The sequence below is a fragment of the Pristiophorus japonicus genome, chromosome 31, assembly GCF_044704955.1.
Source record: "Pristiophorus japonicus isolate sPriJap1 chromosome 31, sPriJap1.hap1, whole genome shotgun sequence".
Classification (NCBI taxonomy): domain Eukaryota; kingdom Metazoa; phylum Chordata; class Chondrichthyes; family Pristiophoridae; genus Pristiophorus; species Pristiophorus japonicus.
Window position 1 is genome coordinate 3,368,864 of NC_092007.1, and position 14,053 is coordinate 3,382,916.

At 44.7% G+C, this 14,053-nt stretch overlaps 1 protein-coding gene across 3 annotated transcripts in view; it reads right to left on the reverse strand.

The window, feature by feature from the left end:
* Positions 1 to 13,174, reverse strand: part of LOC139240312 (cell adhesion molecule CEACAM3-like) — a 47,425-nt gene extending 34,251 nt beyond the window's left edge. For 2 of the 3 annotated variants that reach the window (XM_070868782.1, XM_070868780.1), the window contains exons 1-3: positions 12,927 to 13,174; positions 4,617 to 4,928; positions 1,093 to 1,410 (exon numbers count right to left, since the gene is read on the reverse strand). In XM_070868782.1, the coding sequence (XP_070724883.1) occupies positions 1,093 to 1,410; positions 4,617 to 4,928; positions 12,927 to 13,002 (706 nt within the window). In that variant the 5' untranslated portion in view covers positions 13,003 to 13,174. Of the gene's footprint in view, positions 1 to 1,092; positions 1,411 to 4,616; positions 4,929 to 12,734; positions 12,800 to 12,926 lie in introns of those variants that run through there. The other variant, XM_070868783.1, reaches the window with a different exon arrangement.
* Positions 13,175 to 14,053: the final 879 nt, after the last annotated feature.

Genomic DNA, 14,053 nt, shown 5'->3' on the forward strand with positions numbered 1-14,053 from the left:
GCTTGGGGTTACATTGGAGTATACCTACGCACTTATTGTAGCAGCAGAACCTCTGTTCATGAAGTTGCTGGTTTGCTCAATAGGGGCTCAGGTTTACGCATAGCTCTGATCGCAACGCTCCCCTGCTTTGGATTGTGGGCATGGGATAGGTGTCATGAGCCATGTTTTAAGCGCCAAGCCTGTCTCGTGGTGGACTAAATGGACAACAGGGTGGGATTGAGGCCTAATGGAGGTAAATGCATCACATGAGCTCCCAGGAAATAGAACACAGACCTATAGGAGGTACTGGCTGATGTTGCAAAGTAGATTCACATTCAGTAAGTGGAAACCCTTTTTATCCATGTATATTCGGGGTATTGATACAGAGCGATGTGGATGCAACCAATTCATAGAATGATAGAAAGAATTACGAAGCAGAAGGAACCATTCGCCCCATCGCGTCCGCGCCGGTCGAAAAAGTGCGACCAAGCAAATCCCAGCTTGCAGCTCTTGGTCCGTAGCCTTGCAGGTTACGGCTCTTTAAGTTCGCACCCAAGAACGTTTTAAATGTGGTGAGGGTTTCTACCTCTACCACCCTTTCAGGCAGTGAGTTCCACACCCACACCACACATTGAGTGAATTTATTTGTCCTCATCTCCCCTCTAATGCTCCTAATTGTGACCTTTAGCAGTGAGAAGCCTTAGTGAAACCCAACACCCCGACTTCCTGCGCTTCTGCCGCCATATGGAAGGGAGTGAAATGTTATTCCTTGACAAAGAACGTGACTGAGCCTCCTAATCCGCGCAGCTTGCTGGGATATCCGCCTGACATTCAATAGGATAGGTTCTACCCCCTCATGACCCTATCCCCCACCAGGACCTCCCTTCCAGTATCAAAAAGCCATCGGGACATTGATTCATCTGTATGTCATGCCCTCTTAAATTCCGTCAGGCTGCCCGCAGCCGAAGTGCGCCTCCCCTTTAAGAGGAACGGGTCGCCTTTAAATAGCGAGAGGAACGCGGAAAACTGTCCCAGAGCGGCATGTGTCCTGACACGAACAGCAGAAGAGCTGTTTCTGAACAGCTCGCTATCCCGAAAAAGCTAATGATTTACCCAGTACATGCAGATTGATCGTTGCTGTTGCTTGAATGCCGGTATTGGTTAACATGCTAACAGTGTACTCTCCACTGTCCGAAAGTGTCACTGATTTCAGCAGGAGCGATCCGTTCGGGAGGAATAACTCAGTCCGTGTTCTGTAGTCACCAGCTATAACCTCGGTTGTACCGATCCACTGACCGACACTTGTCTTCCCGAAGTCCCATGACCCCATCCTCGCCTCAGCTGACGGCCGCAATGAGAAAAACGCATCGCCTCCGGCACTCGCACTCACCCACCTTTTCTCTTTATGTATACTGAAAGCTTGGCACTTAGCTAAGGAAAGAAAATCACATTAAGTTAGAAGCAAATGGAAGCAGTCAGAAACGTTATGAGCGATGATAACCTCGCATGTATTGTCTTAGAAGGTAAATCCGATTTTATGACAGTTTTCCCGGCGGTTCTTTAATGTCTATCATATTCCGGTGCAAACGTTTAACTTATCCTTCAGTGCAAAACCGCTGTGGCTGAATGGGCGCGCATTATAGAACCCACCCGATTTTAATTTCGAATTCCCTAACTGGTCTGCATCCATCACCATTAGCACAGGATTACACTGGATATACAGCAGAGAAACAGGCCATTCGGCCCAACCAGTCTTTTCCGGCGGTTGTGCCCCTCTCGAGTCTCCTTCCGTCTTTCCTCATCCTAACTCGATCAGCATAACCCACTATTCCCTTCTCCCTCATATGCTTGTCCAGCCTCCCCTTAAATGCGTCTATACTATTCGCCGCAACCACTTCCCGTGGTAGCGAGTCCCACATTCTCACCACTCTCAGGGATTTTCTCTTGAATGCCCTATTGGATATCTTATATTGACGACCTCTAAAACTGTTCTTCCTCACAAGTGGAAACATTCTCTCTGTATTCACTCTGGTGACATTTTTCATTATTTTAAAGACGTCTATTAGTTCATCCCTCAGCTTTCCCTTTTCAAGAGAAAAGAGGCCCAGCCTGTTCATCGTTTCCTGATAGGTATATGTGAAGAGAAAAAGATTAGTGAAAACAAACGTAGATCCCTTGCAGTCAGATTCAGATGAATTTATAATGGGGAACAAAGAAATGGTGGACCAGTGAAACAAATCCTTTGGTTCTGTTTTCACAAAGGAAGACACAAATAACCTTTCGGAAATACTAGGGGACTGAGGGTCTAGTGAGAAGGAGGAACTGAAGGATATGCTTATAAAGTATGAAATTGTGTTAGGGAAATTGATGGGATTGAAGGCCGATAAATCCCCGGGGCTTGATAGTCTGCATTCCAGAGTACTTAAGGAAGTGGCCATAGAAATAGTGGATGCATTGGTGATCATTTTCCAAAAGTCTATCGACTCTGGATCAGTTCCTATGGACTGGAGGGTAGCTAATGTACTACCACTGTTTAAAAAAGGATGGAGAGAGAAAACGGGTAATTATAGACCGGTTAGCATGACATCAGTAGTGAGCAAAACGTTGGAATCAATTATTAAAAATGAAATAGCAGCGCATTTGGAGTATTGTGTATAGTTTATGGTCTCCTTACCTAAGGAATGGAAATACTTGCTATAGAGGGAGTGCAGCGCACGTTCACCAGACTGATTCGTGGGGTGGGGATTGTCCTATGAGGAGAGATTGAGCAGATTAGGCCTATACACGCTTGTGTTTAAAAAAATGTGAGGTGATCTCATTGAAACAAACACAATTCTTACAGGGCTTGACGGTCGATGCAGCGAGGATGTTTCCTGGGGCTGACCAGTCTAGAACCAGGGGTCACGGTCTCACAATAAGCTGTCAGCCATTTACGACTGAGATGGGGCGAAACTTCTTCTCTGAGAGGGTGGTGAATCTTTGGAATTCTCTACCCCAGAGGGCTGTGGAGGCTCAGTCTTTGAGTATATTCAAGACAGAGATCGAGATATTTTTGGATATCCTCAAAAAATGCAATTAAGTTATTCAGGCACGAACTTCCTTAACAAATCAGAGCTGACTGTCCTTGATTAATCCGTGTCTTTCTAAATGATGATTTATTCTGTCCCTCAGAATTTTTTCCAATAATTTTATCACCACCGAGGTTCACATTTTGTTCAAATATAATATCGAGCAGGAGAACACTGCTGTGTATAGTGGATGACCATTTCTCTGGATTTTCTCACCGATTATTCCATTTCACTTGTGAACACGGGAGGTGGGCGGAGGTTGTGCTGCAGTGTAGTGGTACTGTTACTAGAAACGTAATCTAGAGGTTTGGATTAACAGGCCAAAAAGGATGACTTCAAATGGCATTTTTGAGAATTTGAATTCAGTTAAAGTGACATCTGGAGTTACAAAGTAGTTACCAGTAAAAATGATCTAAAAGCTGTTGGATATGTGGCAAAAAGCCACCTAGTTACTAAGTTAAGGGCCCTGAATTCACAGACTCTCTGGGCGGATACGAGATGTGCACGCACCCAGAGGGCTCCGCAAGTTATGAGTTTAGGCATGCATTGCGGATGTGCATAAACCCCGAAATGCCTCTTAACATCCGAATTTTTGCTATTTTCCCAACATCTGCCCAGCGCATGCCCTTCAAATTCTTGTGATTAATAAAAGCAGGCATAAGGTCTGCTTTTATCAGCATAGGATGTTTAAAGGACAGAAAAATGCATTTTTATCAATAATTTAAACATGTAATATCCTGTTAAATAAGAACAATTTATTGTTACACCCATTAAAGTATATCAATTTATTTTTCAAAAAATTAGATTTTGTTTTAAAGAATTAATTACATTCTTTTTTGATTTATTGAAATATATGATGTTAACATTTATTTTCAGTGTTTGTGTGTTTTGGGGGGTATTCCCAATTATATTATGTGATTCCATACATTCGGAACTCACCATAAGTATGAATGTGAAAACACCCATTTTGATTGGTTGGGCCGGCCCACGTGATCGCAGTTACGTGTGTGAAGTGCTTACATCCCTTGAATACGGGGCTCTCGTAGGCTTTCGCGTAGAGACCCAGGAGCACAAGTCTCAGAACCTCCGGGACTACCGGGTAAATTCATAAACATTTTTCAGGTCGGAAGCATCCGCCAACGGGAAGCCTCCGACCGCAATTTCTGAGCCAATCGTGTTCAATTCTTTGACGTTTACTCTGAAGTAACTTAGCAAGTCGTATGACACCTGTGGCCAACACCTTCTCCGGGTACTTTGGGATACACAATAAGTGCTGGCTTTGCAAGTGATGCCCACAGAATGGCAAACAGTAAATTTGGGTCTATTGACGAGCATGTAAGGGGCAAGGGCATCGTTTGTAGATAATTGTCCCAAAATATGCTGTTCGGGTTTTTTTACGACTCCATTGACATTATTTCTGACTATTTGTTTAGATAATTTCATATCCAACACTTTATGCTGTTCTGGGCAAATGTAGTACACAAACCCATTTCTTCTTAAATATAAGTATTTTACAGATTGCCATTCATTACTTTCAGTGAACTTTTCCAGCACATGAATATGACTTACCGTGTACAATTAACTTTACAGAACCAGTGATAGTCATGCCTTTCATAATCGTTTTCTCATAGTAGATGTCTGTATCTGATGCAGTTACACGAGTGATGAATAGTGCGCCACTTGGAAGCAACACCTCTTCTCTGCCAGTGTATTTTTTGCCAAAAGATGCACGATTTAAATCAACACGTACTGTTACAATATGGTTGGAGGGATGTACGGATCCCTTAAACCACGCTTTACTGTAGAATTGACGCGTAACTCTGGAAAGTGTGACGTTGTCCCCTGTGTAAATTGTTGTACATTCCGTATCCATAACGAGCACTGTGCAGGAAAGAACAGATGCAAATATTGATATAAAGCGTGATTAAATAACTTGGTTTGTTTGTCGCAGGTGACTTGGTTATCGCACTCGGGCGCACCGAGGCAGAATCGGCTGATATAAAACTGACAAGTAGCTTATACTCCTGAAACCTATGGAAGTTGCCCAGCAGATCATCAGGCCTTGGAGTGTTTCCTGCTCCTCCTCTGGCTAGAAACAGCCAGAAGGCCTTTGTCAGAGATTGACCCCAACTGGAGTAGTTGCAACCTCAAAGATATTTCTTTCCGCTTTGGCTGGGGCTTGGCCAACATTGGCAATGCCTCAGGGGCATATTACTTCACTGGGCAGGGAACAGCGATGTTCTCTGCTTAGACAGGTGCAGCTCACTTCGGGTAGAAGAACATGAACTTCGCCCTGGTGGTTTTTGTGGCGGTCCCCACTTCCGCTCGCTGCTGCCAAACTGTCCCAAGTGTGTCACCAAAGCGCGCAACACCGATGTCCCGTCCCACAAGCAAAATTCAATTTAGAAACTCTTCCGGCCACTGCATCGTGTCCGCGACAGGTTTTCTGTCGATGCACTGTGTTTGCACTGTGTGTAACATGGTGGTATGGCCTCTATTAAATGGGAAGGGTGTACTGCCGCGGCCGCTATCTAATTTTTTTTGGTCCACCGACTGCTAGTTCGGCTCGACAATTATGGCTCGGGTTCGGCCGGGCTGCCAACAGGCGGCTGGCTCAACTGACACCCTCCCTGGTGGCTCAGTGGACATAACTTAAAGAATCACAGAGCTCGCAGCAGCCCTCCCCTTTAACTGAAGGGAAGAAACATGTTGATGCGACAGCGCGATGATGTCACCAGTCCGGTGCTAATGGCTGAGTGGAGGAAACTTCGTTCCACCCCCATTATGACCAACTTCTCTGCCCCGCTCAAAAAAAACAGCTGAATTTCGCAAAATCCAATTACAGCGTCAAAACACAAGAAAAATGGTAGGTGCGACTCATTTCCGGCAGGGGTGAATTTTGGCACCATAGACTGGATAAATCACAGAAGGAGGCCATTCAGCCCATCGAGCCTGTGCCGCGGCTCCCTGCTAGAGCCCCTCAGCCAGTCCCATTCCTCTGCCCTATCCCCGTAGTCCTGATTTTTTTTTCCTTCAGGTACATATCCAATTCCTTTTTGAAAGCCATGATTGAGTCTGGCTTCCACTACCCTTTGAAGCAGTGCATTTCAGATCATAACCACCCACTGAATAAAATAAGTTTTTCCTCTTGTCGCCTTTGGTTCTTTTGCCAACCACCTGAAATATGTATCCTCTGGTTCTCGACCCTTCCGCCAATGGAAACTGTTTTTCTCTATCTACTCTGTCTATGCCCCTCGTGATTTTCAACATCACTATCTAATCTCCTCTCAAACTTCTCTGCTCCAAGAAGAACAACTCCAGCTTCTCCAGTCTACTCATGTCCTTCACATCCTTCCTAAACTGCGGTGCTCAGATTTGGACATAATACTTAGAGCTTTTGCACGCTATGTATTTATTTATGAAGCCAAGATCTCGTATGCTTTTTTAAACACATTCTCAACCTGTCCTGTCACCTTCAATGATTTGTGCACATATACCCATAGGTACCTCTGCTCTTGCACCCACTTTAGGTTTGTAACAGTTAGTTTATATGGCTTCTTCTCGTTCTTCCTCCCAAAATGTATCACTTCGCACTTTTCAGCCTTAATTTTGATCTGCCATATGACCGCCCATTCCACCAGCCTGTCTATGGGCTATACTTTCCCAAGAGCCCCTCAATACCTGGTTGCCCACCCAGAAAAACCGCTAACGTTCAGTAAGTAACGCTGGTGAAAATGTCCACTTTTAAGTTAAAACTAATTAACACTAATCACCCGGCGAGAAAATGGCTCATGGATTGTTAATGTTGGCCTTCCGTGCAAAATGGATGGAGTATAAAAACAAGAGTGGAAACTTTCGCAGGGCGTAAACACAGCTGTGCCACCGAGAAAATGTCCAAGAACTCGCCGAAAATGTAAGGAAAGTTTAGCCATGTGCCTTCCTGAAGTATACCACTATGCTCTTGTACTTTGAAGTTTTGTGCCATCTGCAAATTTTGAAATTCTGCCCTGTACACCCACGTCCAATTCATTCATATATATCAAGAAAAGCAGTGGTCCTAGTACCGACCCCTGGGGAACACCACCATATACTTTCCTCCAGTCCGAAAAACAACTGTTCACCACTACTCTCTGTTCCTGTCACTTAGCCAATGAACTTTGGCTTTAGTTGCCCTAGCTTTCTCTATTGTGGGAATGTATGTCGACCTTACCCAAACCATCTCCTCTGCAAAGGCAGCCCATTGTTCGATTACGGGTTTACCTGCCAATCTTTGGGACAATTTTAAATGGAGTGATGAAGAGAGACCTGGGTGTATTTGTGCACAAATCTTTGAAGGTGGCAGGACAGGTTAAAAAAGCAGTGACTAAAGCATAATGGGATCCCGGGCTTTATAAATAGAGGCGTAGGCCGGAATTTGCGATCCCGATGATGGCGAACTGGCAGCGCTAGCCATCAGTCTGCTTGTCAAACTGAGCGCAACGTCAAGATTTAGCGCATGTGCATGCTAATGCAGAAATCCTGAAATTGTGGTCTGTCTTTCACTGCTCCTTTATTGGCTGTGCTGTGCCACACACCCTCCCCCATCCCCTCACCACAGAGCCGGCAATCAGCGACATTTCTCAAGTTAGGGAAAAACTCAATTTTGTTTCAAAGAAACTTTTGAAAATATATACATGTGTTTGTTTTAAAGTTTGTCTCCTTTATTTCAGGTGTGCTTTTTCCATATCTGAGGGCCCCAATCTGTGTTTTGCTCTCTATAATATTTTCTTAAAAGTTAGAGATTTCCCCTCTTCCTTGTTTGCTGGCTGTGATATTTCTGCATTTTGATTGGCTGCTTAAGTAGCTTTTGACATCACAGCAGCTCGCACTCGGGGATCCTCACTATACTCCATTGTTTTGAACTTCATATCGGAAAACACAAACTTCTTGGCACGGAGATCACAAGATCGTCGTGGGAAAGCTTACATCGAGGCCAGCGGCGAATGCCTTTGCTCTGGCGCAGGCCACAGATTTTGGTCCAAAGACTACAATAGTCAGCAAGTTATGGGCGTAGAAATTCCGAATGTGCATCTACCTGAAGTTGCTGCACCCGCCCGACTTTCCTATGCACAGGCCTCCTCTTGCTACGCATCGCAACACGTGCACATTGGGACGTGCACAGGCCTGGAGCTGGAGTCATATGGCTCTGGGCAGCCAATCAGATATCGTATATTCGCATTTATATTAATAGGAGTTTTGTAAGTCTGAAACTCCTATTACTATGAATGAGAAACCCCCACAAACACACAAAACACTCATAAAAATAGAAAATATACAGTACATATTTAAGATTAATTAAAATCAAAGTTATTAATGTCTTATAAAAATTATATATTTTCCTGATTTGTTAAAGTTTTTTTTAATTATGCCTTAAAATAAACTTACCGTTGTGGGGAGGGTTTTTCACAATAAAATATGTTTTCATAACTTTATTTTTATATGTTTTTGTGTATTTTAAAACACTTGCGCCTGTAAAAGTAGGCTATGCACCTGCTTTTTCAGGCGCAAGATTTTTGAGGACATTTGCTGGGCAAACTTGCACGTACAAATGTCCTCGCTCCCGATCTAGCTACGATCTGTCAAGCTGCTTGACAGATTGGAAAAGCCGCTTTTCAGCGCATGTGCATTGTGCACTGAAAACCGGCTTTTCCGATGCCTTCCCAGGTCCGTAGAAACTTCGAACGGGCCCAGGGATGTCGGAATTTCTACCCCATGCTGAATCTGTGTACAACACTCGTTTGGCCACAGCTGGAGTATTGCATTCAATTCTGGGCATCACAATGACGCAGGATATGAAGGATTTGGAGAGGGTATGGCAGAAATTTATGAGAATGATTCCAGGGACAAGGGATTACAAATATATGGATAGACTGGAAAAGCTGGGGTTGTTTTCCTGAGAGCAGAGAAGGCTACGAGGAGATTTGACAGAAATATTTAAAATCATGAAGGGTTTAGATAGGGGGCATAAAGAGAAACCTTTTTTCCAATGGCTGAAGGGCAGATAACCAGAAGACGCAGATTTAAATTGATTGGCAAAAGAACCAGGGATGAGGTGAGGAAAACTTATTTTAGACTCATAGAATCCTAGGATGATTACAGCATGGAAGAAGGCCATTTGGCCCATCGAGCCCATGCCAACTCTCATCAGTCCCACTCTCCTGCCCTTTCCCCATAGCTCTGCATTATTTTTCCTTGAATTACTTCTGCAATTCCCATTTGAATGCCACAATTGAGTCTGCCATTACACACCACATGGGCTTGACAGAGCTCGGTCTTTGTCCAGTGGCAAGGATTAACCAAGATAACTGCACGGACCTAGTGCATACACAAATCACAGGATGGATTGGCCCGTGCTGCCCCTGGGCCCTCGCCTGAGCTGGGCCCCCAACTCATAAGCACATAAGAACAAAAGCAATAGGATCAGGAGTAGGCCATATGGCCCCTCGAGCCTGCTCTGCCAATTAATATGATCATGGTTGATCCAATCAAGGACTCAGGTCCACTTCCCTGCCCACTCCCCATAACCGCAAAATCCCTTATCGGTTAAGAAACTGTCTGTCTTTGTCTTAAATTTATTCAAGTCCCGGCTTCCACAGCTCTCTGAGGCAGCGAATTCCACAGATTTACAACCCTCTGAGAGAAGAAATTCCTCCTCATCTCAGTTTTAAATGGGAAGCCCCTTATTTGAAGATTATGTCCCCTAGTTCTAGTCTCGCCTATGAGTGGAAACATCCTCTCTGCATCCACCTTGTGAATCCCCTCATAATCTTTTACGTTTTGATAAGTTCACCTCTCATTCTTCTGAATTCCAATGAGTAGAGACCCAACCTCAATCTTTCCACATAAGTCAACCCCTTCAACCTAGTGAACCTTCTCTGAACTTCCTTCAAATCTTGTATATTCTTTCGTAAATATGGAAATCAAAACTGTACACAGTATTCCAGGTATGGCCTCACCACTAACCTGTATAACTGTAGCAAGACTTTCCTGCTTTTCTATTCCAACCCCTTTGCAATAAAGGCCAAGATTCCATTGGCCTTCCTGATCAGTGCTGTACCTGCATACTAACCTGTTATGTGTCATGCACAACTACCCCCAGTTCCCACTGCACTGCAGCAATTTGCAATCTTTCTCCATTTAAAGAAAAACTTGCTCTTTAATTTTTTTTGTGCCAACGTGCATGACCTCACACTTTCCAACATTATACTCCATCTGCCAAATTTTTGCCCACTCACTTAGCCTGTCTATGTCCTTTTGTAGACTTTTTGTGTCCTCCTCATACATTGCTTTTCCTCCCATCTTTGTATCGCCAGTAAACTTGGCTCTGATACACTCTGTCCTTTCTTCCAAGTCATTACATTGTACATTAATGATTTAGACGAGGGGATTAAATGCAGTATCTCCAAATTTGCGGATGACACTAAGTTGGGTGGCGGTGTGAGCTGCGAGGAGGATGCTATTAGGCTGCAGAGTGACTTGGATAGGTTAGGTGAGTGGGCAAATGCATGGCAGATGAAGTATAATGTGGATAAATGTGAGGTTATCCACTTTGGTGGTAAAAACAGAGAGACAGACTATTATCTGAATGGTGACAGATTAGGAAAAGGGAAGGTGCAACGAGAGCTGGGTGTCATGGTACATCAGTCATTGAAGGTTAGCATGCAGGTACAGCAGGCGGTTAAGAAAGCAAATGGCATGTTGGCCTTCATAGCGAGGGGATTTGAATACAGGGGCAGGGAGGTGTTGCTACAGTTGTACAGGGCCTTGGTGAGGCCACACCTGGAGTATTGTGTACAGTTTTGGTCTCCTAACTTGAGGAAGGACATTCTTGCTATTGAGGGAGTGCAGCGAAGATTCACCAGACTGATTCCCGGGATGGCGGGACTGACCTGTCAAGAAAGACTGGATCAACTGGGCTTTTATTCACCGGAGTTCAGAAGAATGAGAGGGGACCTCATAGAAACGTTTAAAATTCTGACGGGTTTAGACAGGTTAGATGCAGGAAGAATGTTCCCAATGTTGGGGAAGTCCAGAACCAGGGGTCACATTCTGAGGATAAGGGGTAAGCCATTTAGGACCGAGATGAGGAGAAACTTCTTCACCCAGAGAGTGGTGAACCTGTGGAATTCTCTACCACAGAAAGTAGTTGAGGCCAATTCACTAAATATATTCAAAAGGAAGTTGGATGAAGTCCTTACTACTCGGGGGATCAAGGGTTATGGCGAGAAAGCAGGAAGGGGGTACTGAAGTTTCATGTTCAGCCATGAACTCATTGAATGGCGGTGCAGGCTAGAAGGGCTGAATGGCCTGCTCCTGCACCTATTTTCTATGTTTCTATGTTTCTATTAATATAGATTGTACATAGTTGGGGTCCCAACACTGATCCCTGTGGCACCCCACTAGTTACTGATTGCCAACCTGAGAATGAACCATTTATCCCGACTCTCTGTTTTCTATTAGTTAGCCAATCCTCTATCCATGCTAATATATTACCCCCGACCCTGTGAACTTTAATCTTGTGCAGTAACCTTTTATGTGGCACCTTGTCAAATGCATTCTGGAAGTCCAAAATATCATATCTATTAGTTCCCCTATATCCACGCTGTTCGTTACATGCTCAAATAATTCCAGCAAATTTGTCAAACATGACTTCCCCTTTTTAAATCCATGCTTATTTTGCCTGATCGAATTATACTTTTCCAAATGTCCTGCTACAGCTTCTTTAATAATAGACTCCAACATTTTCCCAACCACAGATGATAGGCTAACTGGTCTATCATTTCTTACTTTTTATCTGCCTCATGTTTTAAATGGGGGTGTTACATTTTCAGATTTCCAATCTGCTGGGACCTCCCCAGAATCAAGGGAATGTTGGTAAATTACGACCAATGCACCCACAATCCCTAATTATCTTAAAACCCTAGGATGTAATCCATCGGGTCCAGGGGATTTATCCACCTTTAGTCGCATTATCTTACTGAGTACCACCTCCTTAATGATTATGATTGTGTTAAATTCCTCCCCCGCTATAGCCCCTTGATTATCCACTGTTGGGATATTGTTTGTGGCCTCTACCATAAAGACTGATACAAAATATTTTTTCACAGTTTCTGCAATCTCCATGTTCCCCATTACTAATTCCCCGGTCTCGTCCTCTAAGGGAACAACATTTACTTTAGTTACTCTTTTCCTTTTTATATACCTATAGAAACTCTTGCTAACAGTTTTTATATTTCGTGCTAGTTTATTTTCAGTCTATCTTCCCTTTCTTAATCATGTTTTTAGTCACGCCTCATGCCTCCCCTGACCCCGATCACATCGCTCCTCAGTCACTCGCCACTCCTTCGCACCGACCTCGCCGTTCTTGCTCTACCTGCCCACGCTCCAATCACCGAAGTGGAGCTTGGTGATGTCCCATCCAGTCGCCCTCTTCACTGCCATCGCCCTGTTGCACTAGCTTGCACTGCTCCCAGAAGTGGCATGACATCACGCTACTTACAGGGGCCACTCGCCTTTTATGGCCCCGACCTGCCGCTGGTGTTTCCTCGCAGGTCGGGGCTGCCACGCTACCCCAGGGGCCGCTCGTTGCTCGCCTTTGATGGCCCCGACCTGCCGCTAGTGTTAGCAAGTATTCAAGTGGTAACTCACAGCGTTATAGAGATGTGATCGAATCGGATCGTGGAGGTTGCGGCGTCGTTGCAAGCAAGTCAAACGTTTGGAGCATATTCTAAGGATATTACAGCGCGAAAAAATAACTTTAGACTTAATGGGGTGAAGTTCAGCATTTGCAATACACCTTGATCGCCAGAAAACCACATGGGATCCGTCCTCCCTTCTTACCTTGAATAACGCACAGTAGGAGAAGGTCAGTGCAGGTTTTCATCTTCCACGGTTTGCTGGAATCCAACCTGTTCATTCTGCAGCTGACGGTCACGTTGAGGAACAGAAATAGCTGCAATATTCAAGTTGATCTGTATATTGGCAGCGGCGAAGGGCTTTCCCTTTGAATGCATGCGGCTGGTCCCAACGGGACTCCGTGGATGTGTGTGTGTCCGCTGGCGAGGGAGGGGAGAACTGTCCACGAACCGGATTCCTTCAGCTCTTGTCTGGTTCAGCCCGAGAGCCTCAAACCTCATTGACGTGACCGATAGAGGCCCCGCCCACTGAAAGTCGATTGGACAAGTGCTGCAACCGCCCTGTGACTCAGCCAGACCCCAAAGTACCGGAAACGTCCCAAATCCCATGTAGTTCCAATGCTGATCCAATGCAACTTACACCGAATGGCCAAGCAAATGGGAAGCTTGGCTTGTTTATCTCATCTAAGCCCATCCATCAGCGGAACAGAAGAACATAATAACATGAGAAATAGCAGCAGGACCAGGCCATACAGCCCCTCCAGCCTGCTCCGCCATTCAATAAGTTCACGGCTGATTATCAACCTCAACTCCACTTTCCCGCCCAATCTCCGAATCCCCTGATTCTCGACAGTCCAAAATTCTATCGATCTCAGTCCTGACCCAACACACAGCATCCACAGCCCTGTGCGGCTGAGAATTACAAACTTTCACAAACGTCTGAGTGAAGAAGTTCCTCCTCATATCTGTCTTAAATTGGCAAACCATTTTTAACACAAACATGTGTTTTTTAAATTTTATTTTACAATGGGTTGAATTTTTTAAAACTCTTAAGCCTGTAAAAGTAGGCTATGCGCCTGCTTTTTTTAATCAGGCGCAAGAGTTTTCAGGACATCTGCTGGGAAAGAGATATGTAAATACTGCAATATTGCCCATGCGAATGCCTTGGCTGTGGAGATGTGGAGTATCTGTTAAGCTGGAGCATGATGGATCAGAAAAGCCGGTTTTCATCGCATGCGCATTGTGCGTTGAAAATCGGCTTTTGCGATGCCTTCCCGGGTCCATACACACTCCGTCTGGACCCGGGGAGGTCGGATTTCCAAACCCATGAGT